At 45.5% G+C, this 24,879-nt stretch overlaps 1 protein-coding gene across 1 annotated transcript in view; it reads right to left on the reverse strand.

Annotated features, from left to right (window-relative positions):
• The window catches only part of VPS53 (VPS53 subunit of GARP complex), a 66,329-nt gene extending 41,639 nt beyond the window's left edge, over positions 1 to 24,690 (reverse strand). Inside the window, exons 1-7 of the mRNA XM_086475071.1 lie at positions 24,607 to 24,690; positions 21,680 to 21,760; positions 20,528 to 20,577; positions 19,651 to 19,717; positions 4,501 to 4,587; positions 4,107 to 4,222; positions 2,864 to 2,983 (exon numbers count right to left, since the gene is read on the reverse strand). Of these exons, the coding sequence (XP_086331197.1) occupies positions 2,864 to 2,983; positions 4,107 to 4,222; positions 4,501 to 4,587; positions 19,651 to 19,717; positions 20,528 to 20,577; positions 21,680 to 21,760; positions 24,607 to 24,690 (605 nt within the window). The remainder of the gene's footprint in view (positions 1 to 2,863; positions 2,984 to 4,106; positions 4,223 to 4,500; positions 4,588 to 19,650; positions 19,718 to 20,527; positions 20,578 to 21,679; positions 21,761 to 24,606) is intronic.
• Positions 24,691 to 24,879: the final 189 nt, after the last annotated feature.

Below are 24,879 nucleotides of genomic sequence, written 5' to 3' on the forward strand. Positions count from 1 at the left end.
AAATACTTTCCAGGCTTTTTTCCACTATCTGCTACGCTTTCTCAACCACTTTCATGGGTGGGTTTGTGACCAATAATTACACGCTCCCTCCACAGAGAGAAGAGAATTGACAGATAACAAAATATTGCTATTTACTACAACAAACAACTTCCAGTGCACCACATAAGAGGTTGTTTTAGGAACACGATTAGGAAAATATTTACATTTGGATGTGAATTGTGACATTTTTATATCAGTACTCAACTGGATCAGCACAAGAAGCCAATTAATTGAGAGTTCAGTCAGGTTTCCAATTAATACTTACAGCGGGATTTTGTTTGGTTATTTTCAAAGGGACAGAACAGGTGGAAAGCAACATTAAAAACACATCATTAGTTTCCACAGCATCTAGGAGCAGGAACCTAAATTGAATACCCCATGACAAAGAGCACATCCAACACCACTGAGCAGGCACTTTTCCTTCCCATGGTTTCCCATTCATATTTGGCTTCACTCCATTCACGTCAAGAAAGAGAGGCTCTTTATTAAAGAAAGCAACAGAACCTGCTCATTTAGCAGTCTGTATAATAGACTTATTGTATATAATAGACTTCAGTTACTGTCACAGGTCTGTGCCAACATCTACTAAAGCATTTCTTGCCTTTGCAAACATCCAAGAGGCTTCACTTGCACCATTAAACCAAATTAATAAGATATCAAACCCCAGCAATTTCACAGTCTAAAAATAGCACTGCGAGAAGCCAGGCAAACTTCCTTTGATGTTTCATGAATCACAAAAGTATTTCCAAGCAAAGAGAGAGAAAAGTCAACTCCAAATTGGGCCCTAATACGTACACGTGTAGTCAAACTCCAAAGCAGACATTACTGTGTGTAGACCTCCCTGCAGTAATTTGCTGCCTGGATGTCAAAGCAGTAAAGAGATCCCAGCAGCACCCTGGGTGCAGCTCTCCTTTCACCCCACAAGCAGCCGCTTCTATCGCTACCAGATGGTGCAACTCTCCCTGTGTAAACACTGGAAGGAAAACCCTGCCGAGGCAATTCTAAAAATAGGAGGAACAGAATTTCTCGAGCTTTTCAGATCCTTATCTTGAAGGGAGAATAAAACAAAAGAACTTTTCTTCCATGTCCTTGCCAGTCTCTCTGGCGTGACTCAAAACCACTGTGCCTTTTAGCAGCAGCATGAGTTGTTTTCTGTAATTATCAGCAACTACAAAAGTATTAAACAATCATCTATCAGAAAGGGAAAACCAGCCAGAATTCTTGACCAAGGCTTAAATTACATTTGGCCTTAAAACGGCCAAAGGCAGCAGGTTTCTGCCCAAGGGCATTACCACTGTGGAAGAAAATGAAGCAAGCTATCTTTCTGAGCATGAGGTTGGAATAGACAGCAGCCTAAATCCAGAAAAGCACTGACATATGTTTACATTTCCTTGATGTTCATGTTCACTTAAGCAAACGCTTACGGTCAAATGCTTTGTTAAAACAAGGCCTCATCTCTCTCTCTAGATTTAGGGTGGATTTTTCTTTTGCTCCATTTCATGGATTCCATCTGGGTTTTCTGGAAGAGGTATCTATACCGTAAAGAAAGTCCAACAGATTTACACGAAAATACTACAAACAAATCATTCAAACACTGTTTCCACCACTAAACAGCAGAGGCAGCCAGCTGCTGTCTTAGCAAAGGGAGTCACCAAAAAAATTAATTACTGTGCCTGGAAGGCTCCTTCAAGTACCTCTGTAATGAGCAAAGTCATCTCAGGCATCAAGAGGATGGTGGTGATAGATTTGCAACTTTCAAACAGAAAAGAAATGCTACCAGATGTGGTTGTATCATTGCGAAGGTTCATCCCTAACATTAACAGGCTGTTTCCACCTCTGAGCTGTGCTCAGCACTACTACAGGCCTACAGGCCGTTAAGCAAACATCATATGTGTGATCTAAGAGCAATAAAGCCTGCTGTAAAGTGGGAAGAGTAGGTTTTCGCAAGAGACGGCCATGGCCCCTAGAACAGGGAGGGCCTCGTTCCCTCAACACCTAGCTGTCACATCCCAAATGAAGCCAAGACCCCAGGAGATCTAGTAGCTTAGTCACCGCTGAGCCTTCCCCTGCTGCTGCTGAGAAGGGTGGGCTCTTGCTGTTGGAGCTCCACCAAAACTCACCAAATTTAAATGTGTAACTCCACATTAGAAAATCAAGACTATACAAGCTCAGCATACCTGTTGAGAGCAGCCAGGTGTGCTGCATGCGATCTTGGGATGATCTGCTGTAAGCCTCAAATCTCAGCAGAATTGGGAGCAGGTTCTGGCAGAAGGAACTCAAGGCGCTCAGAATAACTGAGTTTGGCAAATGCACAAAAAGAAATGCTGCCTGCCTAAACCCTTGGGTAACTGTGCAGTTTGACAGCAACTGAACAGCAGTAAGGCACATGTCTGGGCAGAAAGGGGCCCCAAGCACCGCTATGTTAATGCATATATTTCCGTGTCATGCCAGGCTGCTGAACTGTATCGCTGAGGTTAAGAACGCAGGAGAAAGCATCACCTCAGGGTTCACCAAACACCTGCACATGAAGATCACATAAAACAATCTGCACTTCCACAGACTACTCCAGGTAAGCACATTAAAAGCCAATGAGAAGCACAGAGCATTCATGAATTACATCTGTACTAATTACTGTTATTTAACAGAATAGGCTGCTCAAGATTTGAGCAAACTGTGTCCAATTTTAACCTGTTTGGTTTGGCTGGAAAGAAGCTCAAAGGACCATGTCCAGTCTTTACATCCTTGAGAAACTGATTCTGCCTAATGCATTTTCTAACCTTCCTTCCCAGCAGGCATGCAAGTGCTCAGGGTTTGATCATTTTACCTTTCAGAAAGCTGTCGAATCTGAGGAATTCCCATGTATTTGTTGAAGTGCTCTAACACATTCACAACACCTTGGAGAAGGTTGGCAACTTCCCCATATTGTCTCCTCCTGGTCATAGCCCTGTGGAGGAAATTAAAGATTTACAAAGGCAGGTTAAATGAAAATTCTGGGTGGTAATTCCACAGGTTACCTCATCCCCACCGGGTCATGCAGGTCCCTATTGACATTTATTTTTCTAAAATACACAACTCTGACATTAACATTCCAATGCAGCATTAAAATTTCACTTCACTGATGCTAAAATAAACCAACCTAGCACACATCTAACAATGCCTCAAAAACCATAAATGTCAAAAGCAACACTTGGCAAAGAACACGTAAACTACTGAATGCATCCGCTTCCCAGTATGGGTCCGGAGGCAGTAAATGTTATTTCACTATAATGACCTGAGTTAAGCCATTCACCATCACACACAAAGTGTAAGCTAAAGCTTCACAGGGAGGAGAATCATTATGCTGAAAAGCTGTTAGCCTTGACTTTTCTGTTAATAACTTTCATGGGGAACTGACAGAAAAAAAATCAAGTTAGTTTATTTTTATTTCATCTTTAGGATCATTCCAAAAGAGATAGCAGCCTAAGCAAAATTTTATTCTGAACACTTTATCCAGTGTTCGTGCAGAATTTGCTACAATGCTTCACAGATGCAATATGTAAAAAACTGCATTTCCCTAGCCTCTGTGTTCCCTGAGCACATTGAAAAAAACCGAACACAAAAGGCTATTAGAAACTTCTAACCCCACTTCATACACAGTAGCTGTGAAGCTGCAAGGCTTCTTTGAATTCATTCTCAGAACTAGAGTAGACCTTTCCGAAAAAGAGATCTCATTCCAGTTTAAGACGCAAGACCGATAAAAATCCCCCCAAATCCCTGAAGAGCACATCCCTAATGAAAATACCTAACTGGACAGACAGTCCTACTCTCTAACGAGGCCACACTCATTCCTTATCGCCAAGGACCACGACAGCAATTCAAGCAATCGATGCTGCAAACCCTTAAATACAGCAACATCGGTTCCAGGTCACTCGGAGCAAGGATCTGCCAGTAAAAATGAAGACTGCAACCTATTAAGCAAACTTCCCTCCAGAAAAACAAGCAGCTGTTACAGACCTATTCAGAGCACTGCACCAAACTTAAAAACTCAGCAGTGGCACCAAAGTACCACTAAAAATTCACATACTTACTCCAGTGAATCCACACCCCCTGCCAGCATGTGCAGGTGATTGAGGGTGGTGATGGAGGTAGTTAGATGACGCTTGGCGTGATCCAGCTGCTTGATATCCCGTGTGATTTCTTTAACCTAGTGAATGAAAAAACAAAAGTCTGGTTAAGTATCAAGCCACAGCAACAAAATTTTAAGGGGATAAGAAGCGCTCTCTCCTCTCTTTGAGACTAGACACGCTAGCTCGACAGCCACGTTAACACAAGGACAAGGGTACAGGTTCAACACATGCTTGACAACAAATTACCAACCAGTCAGCAGGACCAAAGACAAAAATGATCCCCTCTTAATGAGAGCTGCAAACAAAAGTCAGTATCCCCCTCCCTTTCAAAGGCTAGAAAAAAACTGCTGCTCACCATTTGTTCAGATTTTTCAGCTTTGTCTTTAATATCCTTAATTTTACCAAAGAGCTGTTGAATGGCTTTCTGGGCTTCTTCCAGGGCCTGGAAAAGAAACAAAGCGAAAGTGGAAAGAAAACCTGCATTCAGTTTTCATCTTCTAAGAAGCACACAGTTACTCCCTACAGCCCCTGGGCTGGGGCAGCGGAGAGGAGCTGTTTTACAAAGACAATATCGTCAGCACATCAAAAGTCAATGTACCACGTTGGGATTTTTAACCCAAGTGGACCAGGGTTTCAGTATCCATTTTACAACCATGCTCTGGCAAAAGCTGATTGAGATTCTATGAAAGCACCTCTGTGATATGAATTATGAATAGCTTTAAGGTTACTGCAATACATTTCAATGCACTAAGTGTGGAAAAATATGTAGAACTTACTCCTGATCGATATGTATTTAGAGCAGAAAAATGAAACCTCCACGAAACCTCTGTGCTCATCGTTAATTCTAAATAAAAACCACATATTACATACAGAACACTGAGTGTTTGCCTAAACTCCTCACTGTTGGAAAATACGACGTGTATTTTGCTGATTCCTTTGGGGTGGGCAGCTCAGCCTCCCACCCGCCCACAGTAGAGGCTCTTTCTAGGCACAGGACAGAGGGCACAAGTTTAGCAGGTAAAGAGGGTTGAGCACAGAAAATGGACCTCGCCTGGATTTTTGTGCTATTTTACTGCCAGTTTCTTGGGGCATCTGGTCCCCTTTATACCACCATGGTGCATCCTGACCTCACACAACCAGTGTGAACTACACATGGATTCAATGAGTGAAGCCACATGTCCAAAATCTGACTTCTGAAGTAATTCAACACGTTTTGCCATCCCAGTCTGATAACATTTCCAGCTCCAGCTCCACTTCGCTTCCCACTGTTAAGTGGGCTTCTATCCCTCTGTTTTTATACCGAGTCCCATGACCAAGGTTACAGCGCAAGCTACAAGCTCCTTCAGCAAATAAATTTAACACATCTTCATTTGGAAATGTATCAGCAAACTATCTGCCAGGAGCTTTTGCTGGAACATAGCTGCGCTATAATAAAAGTACAAAAGTTGGAAACGTTTTATAATTCATTTTCCAGAGGGGGAAAAAAGGTCTCCTCTGAAATATCTTCTGAATCATGTGAAAGTTAACACTTTATCTATTCGTGTCACACAGATATCATATAGCGTGTTCACTAAGGGAAATCAACACACAAATGTGCTGCAAGGACAACTACACCAGAAATGAACACCACTACTTACCTTCTCATTTGGCTCCAGCCTAGCCACCTTTCAGAACAAAGTTTTGTCTTCTCTTCCATTTAAAGGCATTAAGTGCAAAACACAGAATGCTCCTTTCAATATATTTAACTATAGTGTCTGTACTCAGTCCCAGACCATGGCTGCAGCACGTTACTCAAGTGGGCTTTTAAGCAAGCAGCAACTGTCCTGCATACTCTGAGATTCAAATAGGTCCATATAAAAAAAAAAAGTTAACCTGAAATTCTTCACAGATGCCAACTGCTGAATTTCCCTTTGCTTCAGCACTAATATTGAATGCTAATTTCTCTGCATGATCCCAGAGAAGCCAGAGCTGCTGAACTCTCCAAAAGAAGAGATGAGGATTTATCCTGCCAGTTAAAAAGATTCTCCAAGAAGAGATGTTATCCTTCATATCCAAAGCCAAGGCAATCGCATAGAACTTACTCAAACTTTGGATCATCTCAAATCAACTTGCAGGGAGGGATAGGTATTCGTTAGGATCTCACTCATGCAGAACCACTGGGAGGCAAGGTACGGAGGATCAGCCATGAGGAAGTCCTACACACCGTGCAGCACAACAGAGCAATGTAGACACACAGCGGGACCACTCCAAATTCCCAAACAGCCGTACGCTCCTTAGGCACATCTCTGACCCCATTCCCCTCTCCTACGGCTAATTTTTCAGACTATAGCCAGAGCAGCTCTCCTTGGCATGACTGCCAAGGCGAACTCTAAGACCTCAGCCACCCACTGCAATCCTTTCACTTGAGGGTGGCATCTCTAACCTGCTCTCCAAGGAAAAGAGCATTTGAGCTGCTACTTGAAGCATCAATATGCAGCTCAAAGCCATTTGTTCCTGACAGCCTTCAGCAACCACGTTCAGAGTAAACAATACTGTGAGTGAGGGTTTCCATCTCGGGTCTTACAGGTTTTACATTAAAATCCCTACCCACAAAGGGAAAACTGTCTTATCGGTTTTCTTCGTGAGATAGAATAACACCTACTTGAATACAGAGACCTTTTCCAAAGTTACTGCCCATAATTTATCCTCAGATAATGGCCCGAACAAGGATTTCTAGCTGCCCACATATCAGCAGTTTCTCTTTTGCTCACTGTTAAGAAACCATACTCCATCTATTTCTCTAACAGGTCATGGTGCTGTTTAATAATATTGTGACAAAAACTAGCAGAGACTATTTACAGGAAACTGGTTTGCACCTGAAGAACACGTTCCTGCTGCTCACTGCTCTGCGCTCGGTGGAAACCAGCAGTGGACAAACAATCCCCCACCTAAAAACTGCCCCTGGAACACCGACCAAAGTAAAATGGGATGCTATTCTCACACGCTTAAAAATGCCAAAAATAAGGTGAACTGGTGTCATCACCTGGTCCTGACATTTGTAGCTTTTATCTCCTTCTTACAGACTCTGGAAAAACACAAATGAGACAACATGTGCTCTGCCCCCGTCCGATGAATTAAAGAACTGTGGTCTCCCGCTGCCGTGAAAAATAACATGGCTGGGATGTGGGGGAGAGACCGAACAGCAGCTGCTGTTCCGTTCAAGTTCTGTACCACATCTCTTAGAGAAGGGGATACATTTCCATAACTGTTAAAAAAAAAAAAAAGAAAACACACAGAGAAGTCAACAGCAAACTTAACAGACTTGAGTAAATCAGAACTGCTCAGAAACACTCACTTCATTTCTTAAAACTTGCTTCTAAATATTTGCTTAGCCATTAAGACATAAATCTTTAGTTACTCTCCTAATTGAGTCAGAACACACTAATATATCAATGTGCTTGTTTTGTAGATAATTTACATTTAGAGATGAAAACATTTTTCAAACATATATAAAATTTGCCGAAGGTAACACCACGTGAAAACCTTTTTTTTTTTTTTTTTTTTTAAAGTCAGGGAGACCCTGTCAGGTAGATCTGATGGGAAGTTCAGAACCAAATTAAAAGTGTTACTACTGGCACAAAGCCTACTCTTACGGTTCTTTTTCAAGAAACCAATGAAATCTTTTTGGCTGTAACATTCCACTGCAGCATCTGAATATAAAATACTGCATGTAGAGGAAGGCAACAAAGAAAACTAACCAATAACGGAGAAAAACCTTCCCCTTCCTGGTCACTGTAAAGACAGACTAAAGCAAAGAGCAAACCCAAGGAAATACAAACTTCAATTTTAAGAAAACATCTCATGTTTGATAAATAGTGTTCATTATCATGGGATAATAAACCAACATCTAGGGCATGAAAGTAGGTTTGATTGTTCAGGGTGTAATACAGAAGCTCATGAGTGTATCTAACAATTATTCTTTCACCTGTAAAACAGGAAAGGGGAAATCACAGCCATGTTAGAGGCAACACTGTACATTGGAGAGAATGCATTTCCCTTCACACTCTGCTCCCCTTAAGATGGTGAATTGTGAATTTTAAAAGCATTTTCTTACTGCTTTTGTTATTTTTTATTAATAGATGTCTTATTTTGGACAGAAATTCTAAAACTAAAACAGTATCAAGAGAATAGGAATTGCTCTTGCTCCAGCATAACTGGTTTACACAATGAACAACATCCAGTAATCTTAAATCTGTGGCTTGACACAGGGTTCACTTTGCATTACTAACTTACTGGTTTCCTCGCCAGTGCAACTGGGAAACAAGTAAACGTACGCACCCCTAAACGGCGTACAGAAGTTAAGTTATTGTGTTTCCCTTCCGAACAGCAGTTCATTTCAGGGGCAGAGGACCACGAACAAATAAAGAGCCTGCATACATCATCTGTTGTGGTTATATGAAACAAGGATGTTGAAATTAAGGTTGCGATGTACTGGAAAAACACCATATGACTCTAATCAACAACTGAGCCTGCAAGCTACAATTTACCCATCAGCATTATTTATTAAACTTCACGCAACCTCTGAAGTCCCTGAACGCCAGGCACCAGCTGAGAAATACGGCCCGGATAGGGCTGGACTGCCCGAGAGGCAGAGCCATCGGTCAGCAGCGTCTGAGGCTTTTTCCACAACGTTTGTCCCTGGGGTACCCCAGCTGCTCTGGCCACAGTAAATTTAGCAAAGAGGGCAGGACCAGAGATGGAGCGAGAGATGCGAGACAGAGCGCTCAACACAAGATGGGCTTCGGCTACGTATCACTTCCCGCCTTCTCCGGCGTAACGGGACTGATCTCCTGCCCCGGCGCAGGTTCAGAGCCACGGCCCGGCTGCAGGAGGGGAGCAGGCGATGGATGGCAGGGGGCGATGGCAGGGTGCCTCTGCGGGGCGCCGCCCCGCTCCACACGGACCACCCGGGGAGGTACAGCCCCAGCGCCCACAGAAGCAGGGACCCAAAACACAGTTCTTGGCGGGGGAACACATAGGGGGATCTTCCAGTTTAAGACAATGATGCTTTTTTAGCCAGCCCCATTTCTCAGCCAGCCTGTATTTATGCAGTGGAAGTTCCCCTGCTCCTGTGTTAACAGCAGAGATGAAATGCAGGAGACTGAGAAACCACCCATGGGAGCTGGAAGACCCAACTCTGTAGCACACAGCCAGACCCCAGGTAAGCCGGGCACACAGTAAGCTTCATAGGTTTTCAGCAAATTCTCCAAAGCTGGAGGGAAAAACATAGCACATGAATCAGCTACAGCTCTCCAACCTTCTTCACTTGAGATGCAACAGGAAAAGTCCAAACACACCAGTATAAAACAACAGGGAGCAGACAAACTATGAATCATTTAAGAAAAAGACTGCCTGAAAAATAGCTTTGCTTGGCATTATCCCAAGGAGCTTCTAAGGTCAGTCTGCACATTATCACTTGTGTCACCTTTTCACATGAGATCTTCCAAGTAGCAAAAGGAGGAAAGAAAATAACCCAAGTGAGAGGTGGGACAAGATCACATCTAATTCATTAGACTCTGAAGTGACGCATCCTTTAAAAGGTTATGTTCCAGTGACTTCCAGTACCAGACTGACATTAACACACAAAAAAGCAGCATTAGCAACAATGTTCACGCCAGAAAAAGCAGTTCAGTAATTACAGTCAGTCTCTCCAAATTCCCTCAGCTGCTGCAGATGGACACAGCCTCCTCCTTCCCCTCCCAGCCCAGGTACAAAGCTGTCACATCGCTCCTATCAAGCAGCAGTGTGTCATTAGTGGGTGCATTGATCTCTAAATACGTCTTTATTCATCCTGTCAGGAATCTTGTACAAGCAAATACCGAAGTACTAGGAAATACACAAACAGGAATTAAGAGAGGCCCAGGTGTTACCACAAAACGTCACTTAACTGGAGAAAAAGCGCATTTTCAGAGTTTACTTGCTTGGGAAACCCTGAGCTTGAGGACTAACTGAATTAACACTGTTCTGTCCCCAGTAATGGTTAAAATACCTCAACGGTTTCCATATGCTCACTGGTGTTGTGCTAGAAACGTGCGAGTTTTATTTGATTCTAGCCAATATATATTTCAATTGGGTGTCATTACATCAGAAAGCTGCTCTCTACTAAGTATTTTATAGACACTTGACACATCTGCCAAATTCACAGCATTCAAATGTATTTTTATGTTACAAATTGGGCTGTGGTCAGGATGTTGAGAATTTAATGCTCCTGGATCGGTCCCCACTCTTGAATACAGAGCGTTAATGCTTCTTTCATTTGCTGCCACACTTACAACCCAGATCAATGAAAATCTAGACCATGACTAAAAATAAGTTCCCATCCCAAATTCTCCAAGGAGCCTCAGCTGCAGAGATTTCAAAGAAACCCTCGCACGCTGTGACCAGCCTAACAATTCCTGCCGCTAAAACCTCATACAAATGAGTCCCTCCAGATTGAGAAAGGGTGGAAATACACTTTGATTCTCAGTTCGATTTCATTTTAGAGAAAACTCTGAAGTTTTACAGCTAGGGATAAACCACTGCAGCTGAAGCCAAGAGGCCTCGTCCATCAGAGCAGGAGGACATTGCGCTGCAGTTATGCCAGCTAATTGCCCTGAGCAGACAAACCTGAAGGGCTCATCACCCTTGCTTTTGATTTTAGCAGATTTCTACCCTAGGAGTTCATCAAATACTACATAACTACTGCAATTGTCACTAAGGAATAGGGTTTTATGTCATCAGCTCCAATCCTCACCACTAAGGCTGCACAGGACACTTTAAATCAACAAAGCAGATTATGTCCATCACTGCACAAAGCTTAAAATTGCTACTATTGCCCCTTCACTTAACCCCCCCAAGTTGTGCTTAGAAATCAAACCCCATGCTCTGAATAGCTGCACCAACACCGACAGACACAGGGGGTGAAGTGAGAGGCAATTTCCAGGCTGTGCTAGTTGAAACCTTGCAGCTTAACTCCAGAACTGCACTCCTGTGCCAGCCCAACACCCTTCTGAGCTATCATTTTTTATTGCGTTGCCCAGCCCTGCACGCTGGTGCCTGCACCATGAAGAAAGGTGATGTGCTGTAAGTGACAGTGGGTTTAGTGGTCTTGCTCCAGTGAGTAATTTTACACAAGTGTTACAGTCACCCATCTAATTTGCACCAGAGTGGCGTGGCCATTTAATAAGTAACTGTGTGAGTTGCACAAACCTCTGGCAAAACCTTTAGCTTCATCATGCTCAGACCCCAGTTACTACAGCTTCATCACGCGGCTCCACATCAGCAGGTGAGCGGCCACAGCCTCTCCCCACGCCCAGCCCTGCTCAACACATTAAACACGATTATCATGCAGGAAGAACTCCCCCGTGCAGACACTTATTATGTCCTTATCACTCTATTTCAGAATAGCAAAGCTGTGAGTCTCTGTCCTTCACATCATTTCTGTTTACATGCTGATTACTGCACCTCCCTGGGCCCAAGACACACCTCGTCTTGCAGGGCCTCTCCTCCAGGCCCCGACTAACCGCCCGCCCTCAGCTGCTGCAGACAGTCACGCACACCCGCTCCTTCGCTCGCCCTCCGCTCCAGCACCGAGCTGCCTGGGTTTGTTTGATCGGGAGTGCTGCACACTCAATTTGCCTCGGAAGTCTGTCAATGACTGAGGGGTTCCAGTCGATTTGTCTGCTGACGAGTTTGCATACTGCCAGCGGCGTTTCGGTCCTCTTTGCAATATCAGAGGCACGCTTGACTTCCATGGGGGTCAAGCGTAGCAACCACTCGAGTTGCATCAGATTTTGCAAGACGAATTCACATTCAGGTTGAGACCTTCGAGGCAAAACGTAGGTGGGGGGAATGGACAATCATAACACAAATCCTACAAGTAGAGATTTCTAAATGGAAACGCTGACAGTTCACCTGCCACAAGCACAGAGGTAGCACAGCTGGAATAAACGTTACCACACACCAAAAAATGTGAGACAACGACAAAAGAGAAAGAAAAAAAAAAACAACCCTTAGATCCACAGTAAGACAAAATCTCCTGCCTGTTGTCAGGATTTCTAATTTCAGGCTGGGCTTCTTGCTTTGCTGGCATGAAAACCAAACAGCACTGGCTGTGGAACAGCCTGGTCTTACTTTGCAGCTTGCACTGCCTTCAACGCCACCAGCAAGAGAGGGTGCCTTTTGCCAGCACACACCACAACCCGGTTTCCAGCCTCAGGCTGCAGGACAGCGACAGGGTGCACCCACCGCCTTTCCATACCGAAGCACAAGGCAAGGTCAAGCTCGGACTTGCTCCTGCCTTGAACCAGGCTTTGCAGCAGATGGCAAAAGTTATGCCTGACCTCTTCATACAGTTGCAGATGCCAATTTTCATGGCCAGAAGCCAGAAGGATAATAAACAGCACTATTTCTTCTTGGCATGCCATTCACCTGAAACCCTTTTCAACAAACATGTTCTAGGCTAGAAAAAGCTCACTCTGTCTCTTAGATGTGAAGGACATTGTCCAACTGTCATAATTCACTAGGGAAGTGATTCTAAATGAAACTCACTTTTGATTTATTTTGGCAGCTCAACTTCTGTTTTATTATTCATTGGTTACAAAAGAATATTACAGGACTTTAATCACTCGACTGGAGTCTTACAGAACCTGTGGCATGACCTTTTATTTTAATATATAAAATTACACAATATTTAACCCTCACCCATTCACTATCTTAAAACGTATTGAAATCTAACACTAGTTTGTTCACATTTCAGAATAATAACCCATTCATCAAAAAAACAGGAAATAAAAGCTTAGCCATGCAGGAGAGAATGAATATAATTGCAAGATGGTGCCCACAACATCAGGGATTGTGACACAAAAAAGCCCCAAATATTTTATAGACTTAGGCTTAATTAGTTATTAAGAGCTTACGGTGATTTTCCTTGTCTGCTCTTAAGGCTCAGGCAAAGGCAGTCAGCGCTGTCCCAGCAGCAGAGGCACATCAACACCAACCACGCGAGCCTTGGCACTGCGGCCAAGGAAGCAGCGTGCAATTTGATGTCTGGAAGTGAGCATATATTTAAATAAATAAGTGAATTAAATAAAAGTGCCCACGGTAGGAGATCTGAAAGCACTGACTACCATAGTTTGCCATGAAACAATCTACAGTCAAATAAGCCACCCCTACGCAAACAGGTGGAGGTCAGAAGAGAGGCTGAAGCAACAGTGCTGCTTACTCAGCACGTTTGTGTAAACAGTGCACAAAATCACCTCCCTGCCTGGGGGGCTGACGCTGCCTGTGACCCAGCACTTGCAGAGCCGAGGAGAGGACAAGCCACTGACTCCAGTGACACCATCCGCCAGCTGCCCTGTAGCTCAGGACACCACTAGCTGAACGGGCACTCGAGTAGCTGGGATGACCCCATCAGGAGGAGGGTACCTCATTCCCTACTGCTCTCCTCTCTGCCACGTGCAGCACCTGCAGCACTCTCTTCTGCTCACCATCCACCTTCATCTCTTTCTTCCTCCCTATATTGATTCTGCAAAGTGTTTCCTGATCCCTATTTAAAGAAAAAAAAACAAAACCAAAGGAGTATTTCACATAGTTCCATCTATGACCTTGTCAAACCCAATAACCTGTGGGTATTTGTCTATGCCAGACACATCCTCCTCCTTCCACAGGCTCCCCCACTGCAGCACGGGCAGGGCAGGGCAGGCAGCCTGAGCCTCCCCACAGCTGCAGAGATGTTTATGTTTACGTGCACTGGGAAAGGACAGCACTGGTTACCAAACGATGGGATGGCTAATTGAACTGTCTACTGCTGTGCTGGGTTCAGGCTGGGCAGCAAGAATATATTTGTATTCTTTAACCACAGCAGCTGCCATCTCTTTTCTTGCACTGCTGTAGTTATGAAAAAAAAAAAAAAAAAAATTACTGTTCTCATGGAGCAACGAAGCAGGAGCCAACCAAAGCAATCCAAGTTATCAACCAGTATCTTCAGCCATGAGAAACAAGCAAGGCTCTTCCCAGTCCAGAAAAAAATCCCTTTTCTCTTCTTATTAACACTTAACTTTGTTATAGCACTAATTGAGCCAGACCCTGATATAGTAGGAGGTACGAAGCAATAAACCAAGCTTTTCTTTAAGACACATTCAATTTCAGTCATTTACTTTATGCCTTTGTGCGCACAGGACAGGAAGCAAAAGATGGACCAGGGCTAACAGAAAGAAATACTGGTTTTAGAATCAAACTATAAAGCCATGAATCTTGGGATTCCTCTTGAACTCTTGATTCCTTTGGAAACGGATCTTGTACAAAGCTGCTTCACCTCTACTGACCCGAGCACCCATGTCCTGGTTGCACAGATACTGTCACGGGTTAAACTAGACTGCAAACACAGAGGCTACTTTATTACAAGGACAAAAGCCTGATAGGTGAAGCAGCTTCAGCCAAACAACCAGTAAAGGCATGTCAGCAACTGTCAAAAAAATTACAGCCAGTCCACGCAGAAGGTTTAGCTATAAACACAACTAAAGAGTGACAAATAAAACCGTACTGAGTGTGTTAAATGCTCTGTGGAAAAATCTATGGGAACTTTTTATACTACACCCTAGGGCACAGAGGAAATTATGCCATAACTGGGCTGCAGCTCTTAGCAAGGTCAGCCCAGACTCCAGTTCAGCAGCAGCTCTGAGAAAAACCTTACAGAGGAAAAATCAGATAGCACTGGCTCCCCAGAAACTGCAGGCACAGCTTGAAGCGCATATTGTTACAACTGAACCACAGCAGCTCCTGCATTCCCAGCCTCTCCCAAAGCATCCGAAATAGCCCAAGTCTGGGACTCCCAAGGAAAATTTTGTTACGCCCTGCAGAGGAATGTTCCACCCACGACTGTTGTTTCCTCCCATAAAAGGATCATTAGTGTGATAATTTCTGAAGTTCATGGTATTGTCTACAGATTTTACTGAAATATCACACCAGGAAGGGGAAGCCAAATGAGCCAGGCTATTTTAAGGCTTTTGCATTTGGAGGAAATTCTAGGGCAAAATTTCAAAAAGGCAGATGCTTTGAACTGGGAAACGTTATGCTTTGTGGAGAAGGGAGCATTCCTGTCTTTAGAGCTGCTTAAATAACTCTTTTGGGGCCGCATCTATTTGGTCAACTTTATTTTTAGATTTAGACTCCGCTTTTTCAGACACCTAAATACTCTTTCACATGAGCATTTGGGAAACAGTTTAAAAGTTAAAGACTGACTACAAAAAGTTACTCTTACATCCTTCTTATACCTACAATTCACCTCAAAGACCTGTGCAGTCATCTCAGCACCCAGGTGGAGCACAGAAGTGTTCTCCCCATCGTTACTGCTGCCACATTACCAGCCAGACGGGACAGGAGACTCAATCGCAGGGAGCACAGTGGCTGGACCTACAATTAGGATTTTGAACTTGCTACCCCCAAGGTCTCCTTTTCCTTAAGGAGCATGGAGAGCAGCACATTCCCATAGCTGCATACTGTATATTCCCCACTGGGTCTGACTGGAATTTAGATTGCTCTAACTGGGAGAACAACATGCAGCACTATTCAGACATGTCTCCGCTGGCAGCACTCCCTCACCATCAACGATCAGTAAAACGTTACCCTGGTCTCAAAACCAAGGCTGGGCTCCCCTCTCCTGGACGGCTGCAAAGGTGCAGCTCTCCAGAACGCTCAGAAAAGCACTGCTCCTCCACACGAGGGAAAGCTGCTCTGCTGGGCTCAGTTGGTAAACGAGCCCTTCCCCAAACAGAAAGCAAGCTGTTAAAGGCTCAGTAACCTTAAGTCTGTCTTCTAGGAATCTGCCTGGTATCACTGGTCTCCAAACATGCTACCAAAAAAAGAGATTAGACAGGCTGGTGGCATGTCCCAGTGATTTGGGCAGCACTTGAACCAACAGCTTACACAAGATTCCCAACCCCATGTTTGGCAGTTAAGGCCAACAGGAGACGGAAAAGCTGAAGATGGGCTTCCGCACCCACGGCACATGGTGCTCCCTCACCTGTGAGGGCAGCCAGGATGGCAACCGCTTGTGCGTGCAGCTCTGCTTCCCCACGCAAACGAGAGGCAGGCAGGGCACAGCTAACATGGACAACTGAGAGCTGGGGCTCAGCGGGGAACCCCCTCCTGGTTTGTTTTGACTTAAACAAGAACTTTTTTCCCTTCTACCACTGTATCTGAGGTTTAGGTTTCCTTTGGAAGGAAGTCAGATTGAAAGGATGTTTATGAAAACAAATATTTGCTCTCCAGATGAGAACGGCTCCTCCAGCTCCAATTCCACACTGTCAGGCAATTCTGGCAAATGTTGAGTACAGTTTGTACCATGAGTTGTTAGGAGAGAATGCGACTGAAGGAAAGAGGCTTTCGTAAAACACCTTCCAGGTCCAACACTGCAGTAAATACACAGGATCCTGAGCTCCCACTGAAATTCAAACAGCTACCACATCAGAGTTCACATGCATTTTTATTTACAGCACGCACTTCCAAGGACATGATAGATGGCATCACTGCTCTTGGGTCTCAGTGTGTCAAGGTATGGAAGTCAGTCAAAAGACAGGAATGGCTTTTTCAAAAGCTAGTCTGCTGCAAGCACTGCGTACTCCAGGCTACAGACATCTCGTGGTAAGAACGCATTATAAATGGGAAAAGGTATTTGAAGATTAAATTTTTTGCTGTGGCTGGTTTTAAGCTCTGTTTCAAACCTATTGCAAAAGCTGCTTGCCAACTGCTCCTTTATTAATCAAGGGTGGTTTGCAGTTGTGGTTACTATGATAAAATGCAATAACAATCTTCACCCTGGGCTTCCTAAGGGAGAGGTTCACAGGATGATACTACCTATCCCTGTGTATGCTTCACTCAAATTTTGCAGGGAAATATTGGTCTTGAGGACACAAATTTCCTACATATTTAATAAGAATAGAAGAAAGAACCTAATTTTATTGTGAGACCAAACTACAAACTACTACCAGAAAAGGTAAACAAGGAACAAAGCCCCTTTCAGTAGCACTGACTCCCATCCTAGCAGAGCACCGACTTGTCTGGAAGGCACCTCGCTTTCAGTTGTTTCAAAACAGTTTCTTACCATACATTGGAAAATGAAACCCTTCCTGTCCAAGTGGGAGAAGCCAGGCCTCTTGCTCTATAAAAACATTTTCAAGTGTCCTTTGTCGGACCGAGAATATGCTGGTAAAACAAAGACAGTGTTCAGCACAGGAACAGGCGGCTGAAGCTGAAAAGCAAGGCTTTCGCCCCCACAGTCGGGCATCAACAGGGTGGTCACGTGAAAAAGGCTGCCTCGCTCCCCAGCTAGCACACAGGACACACTACTCAGAGAAAGTAGCGCAGGGGGTGACAGGAGCAGCAAATGTTTCTTCTAGGTTTCCTCTGTTTGGTTCTGGGAAGACAAATACGAAATTTTATCTCAAACTGAAAAGCAGTTCAAGCATTCCCCAGCACTGAAAGATGACCTCTTCCACTGCAGGTCCCTCCACCCAGCGAGCACACAAGGCCTGAGCTTGCTGATGCTCCTTTACAGCTTTGAATTTCAAGACCCAGCCAACTCCTGCCACTCTAACAGTCTGGTTCCAGCAATTCACACATGAAATGCACGTACAAGTGTGAAATGGGGGACCTGGGCTGGAAACGCAAAGAGAAAGCTTGTGGCATTTCAGATTCAACAATCTTTCTTACCAGAGAACTAACACTTTCAATAATTGAATGGTTTCAGTATTTGTTAGGATCTCAAAGTAAGAAACAACAGCGATGCTCCTGCGAGACTGTCTGGCCTTAGCCCACGCAGTCCCTGCAACTGCAAGCTCTGGTATCTGTCTTGAAGTCTGCTTCTACCTTGCAAAGCAGCAAAGTAAGGGAAAATGGGAAAATTCACAGCTAAATATGGGCATATTTGTGATTAACTGCAGCTCCAGGCCACTTGGAACATGCCCTGCACAGACATGCCACATACACACACGTTTGAAGGTTTTTACTTGGGCAGGAGTTTAATTGGTTCCTTTACAACCAAAGTAAATGCAGGACTGCACAGACAGATCTGCCTCCCCAGTACTTCAGAGCAGGACACTGTCCAAGTCCGCCTGTACATGCTTGGGAAAACTTCAAAGGGATTAAAGAGTGAGAAAGCAGAGACATAAGGCAAAGCTCTAAACAAAGCTCGCTGCATCTCCACGGCACAGAGACACTTCTGCTATCCTGCAAGCACAGCTGACCGCGGCACTGCTTTTGTTCATCTCTCACCATGTTCATTCATCCTTTGGACCTTCAAGTCTTGAGGCACTCTGTGCAATTCTCACCCACAGCTCTCCTCAACCCCACTTTTTTGTGGTCTTCTCCGAATTTGTCACCTCAAATGAGCCCAAAAGGCTACAAACAGCACCAGCTTTCCAGCCATATCCCAGCTCTCCAAGTACTGCAGTAGTTTCGACTCCCTCCTCAATTTCTGTAATTGCCTCCCCACTTGATTTCTTGCCTCATCCCTGCACAGTGATTACAGGCAGCACACTCCTAGGTACGCCACATCCTGAGCACACCCCCGTTTAATAGCAGTACTCAGGCAACCATGCCAGCACTAAACTAGGTCTGCTAGGAGAGGCAAACATCTCGCATTTTTTTGCAAGGAATACAAAGGCACAGGTAAGTTAAACAACTCACTCAAGGTCAGGGACTCTGTGGCAGAGGTAGGACTAGAAATACATGCCAACGGCTACTGCAGCAAGAAGTGGAAAATACAGCCAGCCATGCTGGTGAGGGAATGACCACCCCATCCCAGCAAACTGGTCTTAAATCTGGTATTAAAAAGAGGAGTCAGTGTTGACATCAGCACGACTGATGATTCAAGGCATTAACGTTCCTGGTCTAAAACAGACCAGACACAGGAAATACAGCAGCACCGGGTGATACCTCAAATCAGATAACATGTGGACCAAGCTCAGTGTTCACAAACCCCACAGCCTTGGCCGTGCTGTTCAATACTGTACTCTGAGCAAACACATCTGTCAAGCAAAAGACAAGTGAAAACCTGACCACTGAATGAGACATGCAAGATGAACCGGCAGTCAGTCATCAGGCTTAGTCACCAGCAACTCAGGGTACTTCAGCAAACAACCTAGTTAAAAGGCTAAGGAGCCTTTTATTGATCCTTACTCAGCAGCAAACGTGCTTGTACCTATTTAATCCTTTTCATTTTATCATTAGCTTCAGAGTGGCACAACTGCAAGCCTCCTGGTTTTGCTTTTGATTTTTAAATCAATTTCTCCTTCCCTTCCCTTTGGAGGGTGATCAGAAAGCAGGCTAGACCAGCTGTTCAGCGAGCAGCTCGCAAAGTCATTCGTGTAAGAGACAGCAGAAACACCTCCTTAACAAAGAGAGCGGGTTTCTGCCTGCCAGAGCCATTCCTCAGTTTAGCATGGCAAGATGAGAACCCTTGGCACAACCAGAGATGAGATGCACGTACCTGCCTGCCATCCTGTCCCACGTTGGTCTGCCCTCTCACTACAGTTCGGATGCTGTCATCCAACCTCCTGGAGAAAAGAATCTATAATGTCAAACTCATTCTTTGTGTGCCTGACCCAAACAATTGTGGGAACCTTGAGAGCTACAGAACAGATTTAAAATAAAAAAGCTGGTGCTACCAATGCTAAACTCACTTTTTCTTTTCTCTCTCTCTCTCTGTGTAGGACATCACTAACTTACATATTTTAAAATTCCTGTTGCAAAAATAAAAATCCATTTCCTAATTTAATCAGGGCTTCTTGCATTTCTCTTCCCTTAAGCAATACTGTCAGTTTAGTTTTCATTTCCATTTGCCACATATTACAGTGTTGCCTCAATCATTTCAGGTTGGTAATGCCAGACTGCACATAAAATTTAACTATTTCCTGCATACTTATATTTATATTCTACTTTTATAATTGACAAAAAAGTACAAAATGAGAGGTTTTACAACTGCTGTTTCAGCCTCACAACCAAATAAATTTCCAGCAACCAAATCTTCTGGGCTGCTTGTCCTCTCAGCCTTCAGACTGTACTAAAATTTGGTACTTGTTCACTCTTATTTCAGTGTTTTCTCAAAGCTCTACTTGGCAAACCTTCAGCTAAAATAACCTGAAAGGCACATATTATACAATAGCAGCAAAGTACAAAAAAGAAATATAATTTCAGGGAGTCCTTTTTGTCTCTGTCCTCAACTACTGGACTTGAGACTGACCCTACTCATGCCTTTTAAGCATATTAATTCCTACCAGCTATAGCACAAAGGCTGTATTTATGAAGGCTCACTGACAACCAGACTACTCGCCACCTGAGATGCAAAGAAATGGAGAAACATTTACCTTATTTTCAATCTGATTTTGTTCACAACTTCGTCGATGTTTGCCAAAGACTACAACGTGAAAAAAACAAAGAGAAGTGAAAAGAGGAACATTTTACTGAGATACAGGTCAGCTGTGATACCTAACACTTTCTCGTGTGTGGCACTTTACAAAGAGGAAAGCAATGATTTTGTTTTACAGATGGAGGAATTGAGACAAATGGCAACTCAGCCACTCCTCAAGTCACATAATGAAGAGCAGCAAAAGACAGGGCAGGCCAGGGTGCAGCCCTGCAGGTCCCAGAGGCTCCCTGCCTCCCACCCAGCCCTGAGCAAGCAGGGTGCCCTGCACCCTGCCTTGGCAGCAGAACTGCTCCCGAAATGCCGAGGTGACAGTGACCTCCAGTGGGCAACGGGGACAGAGCCCTCGCCTTCCCTGGGCAGAGACCTTCCTGCAGAGGCCGGACACCCGGCACATGGGGTGCTGCCAGAGCCGTAGCGGGGCTATTGCAGGGGAAATAGCTCTCCACTACTGGCAAAAGGAAAAAAGTCAAGGCAGTGCCACCAGCAAGCTAACTAGAAACAGCTGAAAGCCAAAAAAGCCAGCGATGCAGAGGATGTTAAACACGGTAAATGTTGGAGCTGCCTCACAACCCAGTCTTCAGCTGCAGAAACACCTCCATTTTGCAACAGATTAGTCCAAAAACTGCCCCTGGGGCTGATTTGGGGAAGACAAAGTACAGATCATAGACCACGGCAATCTCATTCTTTAAATCTCAAAAGAAACAACAGGTTTCAAACATGGATGTCTCTCCAGTGACATTTCACAGCCAACACCTGCCTTATTCGGCTGAAACCCCTGAGGATTCACCAATGATTAATACCTGGCAAGTTATTAAATTTACTGCAAGAGAAACCTCTATACAGAAAACTAACTTATTTCTACAGATCAAAGCAGGACTTACACTGCAGCAAGCACTTTGGATGGAAAGAAACTACATAAAGACAGTGAACCTCGTGAGATGCGAGTTTAAGAAGTGATTATTGTTATAGTCTTACTACCTGTGTTACTGTTTAAAAGAAAAGGCTTGGGTACGGGTTTAGACACGCCTTCAGTCATTTACTATGAGGTTACCCCTAGCTCTAAGAGGGCTGTACTGTGAGCACTACTTACTTGCTCAGTGGGAAAGAGAGTATTAATATACTCCACAGCATTGAAATCCGCTCTGTCCAGTGGATCCTGGCTGGGAAATACCTGAAAAGAGGGAGGAAAACCAAATGCAATCAACAATACATCACCATTAATTTCTGTAACTTTACACAGTAACTACTACTTTTAATTACTCAGCACCCACTTCCGATTGTGTTTCACGGCGTTATTCTAACAAGCCCGCACAGAGAGCAGTCAGGCCTCTGCCCAGGAGTAAAGCAGCTCGGGGCTCTGGAGGTCTCCGACCTCTTAAAATTCCTGTGGATATCAGCCGGGGTAAACACAGGTAATGTACATGCATGTTTCCACACACAGTCCCAGCACAATCAATCACGTGCAAGGAATTCCTGAAACACTAATTACGCATGCCAGACCATTCTGATGCTCCTGCTGCTGTCTGGAGCTGAACTCCCCACTGAGGCATCGCCCCTTCTCTTTGCCTGGGCTTTGCGAGGCCCCGTGGTGAGAGGCAGAGGATTTGCTTTTCACAGATGTGTAATAAGAAACAGGATGAATTAAGAAACGGTTGTACAAGTTCTCTGGAGACTTGGGTTTGCCACTTTCACATGAAAAAGAGGGAGAGAAACAGAAGCTGCTGAATGATTCTTCCTACCCACGGGAAAGGGAAAAGAGCAGATGCGGTGCAAACAGACCTCATCTCTCCTCAGAAGCAGCTCAAACGATACAAACGCGGCTGCCAGGCTTTGCTTTAGTCCCCACAGACTAAAATATGCTGTGTTCCCTTCTCTGCTACCATATTCCTTCACACAGCCATCAGCTCTGCACTCCAGGGTCAAAACCCTGCCGAGCAAATGCACCGCTCACCCCACAGCACCGCCTCTGCACAGCGCCCTGCTCACTGAAAGCCTTCACAGAAACCTGCATTACCTGGGCACATTTACTCTGTTTTACGCATTTTGCAGCATAAAAGCAGTGGTTTTGTAAGACCACTTAAACGAGAGCAACCTCTTTCTGAAAGAGGCCTCTTGGGCAGCTTTCCCAAAGCTACTCCTGTGGCCGAGGAGAAGACGGCAGCAGTTAAACATACATGAGGTTGTGCCTGAGCGAGGAAGACGCCCTGACATTAGCCCAACACACGAGCGCGGTCACAGCGTCACAACCAGCCTGTCCTGCTCTGGGCTCACGACTCCTGAAGATTCAATTAATCCCAAATTAATCCACAAGCATTAACAGCAGCTGGAGCAAAGGGCGGGATGGAAGATAAAGGCTGGTCAGGAACTCCACTCAAACTGCAGACAGAGATGGATGCTGCGGGCAGCTGTACCAGCTGAAGAAGCTGCTGCTCCTGGGTCTTTGTCGCAACCCATCAACCAGAAACGACTACCCCAGGTTTGGTGGAGCACCAGTCTGCGTGTGCTCCCTACCACACTTCAGGCACGAGTCAGCTGAGTCAGTTCTGCTCATTTAACCACAAACCTGACGGGTTTTGCCCACAGCTGATTCAGGAACACTCCTAGAAACAACAAGATTATTAGTTTGGGAAATGCCAGTGAGGAAGTGGTGGAAGGTAGCAGGCACTGCCATCTTCAGCATCTCCCCATTCTCTCAGGGGAGATGAATATCTGCCTATAGCCTTATCACCTGTTAAAATAACTGAGCCATGGATATGGTGGATTCCCCATTGCTCAAAACCTCAAGTCAAGACTGTCTCTAAGACACATTTTACCTTGAAGAGATATTTTGTTCTTGATGGAAGTGTCATTGGGTAACTTCGCTTGTACAATGTCAGAAATCACACCAGGCTTCTCTGGCTTTCAAACACCTTCTATAAGTACAGAGGAGAGGATTCTCCTTCTGGACAAGTTCCAGGTCTCCTTTAGAAGCTGGCATTTAATTTAGCAATTCTCCAGGTTTCAGCAAAAGTTACTCAATGGTTTACTGCCAGGTGTGCCCACCTCATGTAAACATAGGAATATGTGGGGTGTCTCTTTCTTTGGAGCAACAATATTCCAAAGCTGGCACAGCACCCACAAAGAAAATGCGCTACCTCCCTCACCTTCTGGTGCTGGGCTCACTTGAGATGCTGTGGCTGTTAGCATGGGCCTGCCCCAGTTCTTTGAGAGCCCCCAAAAGCCTCAACGCTGAAGAAAGTGCAAAAACTTATTTGAGGGATACTTGGAGACAGCTGCTGTTGCTGTGCGCAGAATTCTACTACAAGAAAGGGCTCTTCAGATGGAAGGCTTGGCTGAGGTTGGTGCAAGCTCAGTTACAGACTCCAAGAGACACATGATTTTACTCTGGGTTCTCAAGAGCTTTTGCTGGGCTCCAAGTGCCACAAAGGGTTTCAGGGAACACTGGAGGTCTTGGGGTGGAAGATATGGATCACAAAAGCCAAGCCAAGACATTTAAATCATCCATTTAGGCCATCTGACTCCATTAAGATGCTTTACATATCAAGCAACAAGTATTCAATTAGAAGACAGAGCACAGGCGTGCCCGGCCACAGAACAGTCACTGCCCCACGTTCGCCACCGATGGGGAAGCGATTAGGTGAGATATACTCAGCTGAGGCCTTGCACAACAATCCCTCAGCACTAACGTGACACGGGGTACACGACCGGCGGCCAGCGCAGCCCCAGGACACCGGCAGAGCCCACCTCACGGACCAAGGGGCTCTCCCACCACGCCAGGCACCCGGGCCGCATCCGCTTCCAACCACGGCCACCTTGGAGCTTTCCGAGGCCCGGAGCTCGGCGGAGCTCTGCCCCCACGCCCGGCAGAGCCCCCCCCGGGGCCCTCACAGAGCGAGCACCGCGCCGGGCCCACACCCGGCCCCGCACCGGAGGGGCCGGGCCCGGCCCGGCCCTGCCCTACCCCGCCCAGGGCTCAGGCGGCTCCGCCCGGCCCCGGGACAGGCCGCCCCGACGCACCTGCTCGATGGCGGCCTGCACGGCGGGCGCCAGCTCCAGCGCCGCCTCCAGCCCGGCCGCCAGCTCCGGCTCGTCCTCCTCCATGGCGCCCTGCCGCTTCCGGGCCGCGCGGCATGCCGGGATGCGGGAGGACACACCCCCCCTTCGCCGCACGGGCCGTAGGGGCGTGGCTTGGACGGATGGGCGGGGTTTGGGAGGGGCGGGGGGGTGTCCCTCGGGTGGGCGGGGTTTCCACCGGGAGGAGGCGGGGCCTGCCGCCCGGCGGTGCGGGGC

Source organism: Leptosomus discolor, chromosome 18 (assembly GCF_034619465.1).
Source record: "Leptosomus discolor isolate bLepDis1 chromosome 18, bLepDis1.hap2, whole genome shotgun sequence".
NCBI lineage: Eukaryota > Metazoa > Chordata > Aves > Leptosomiformes > Leptosomidae > Leptosomus > Leptosomus discolor.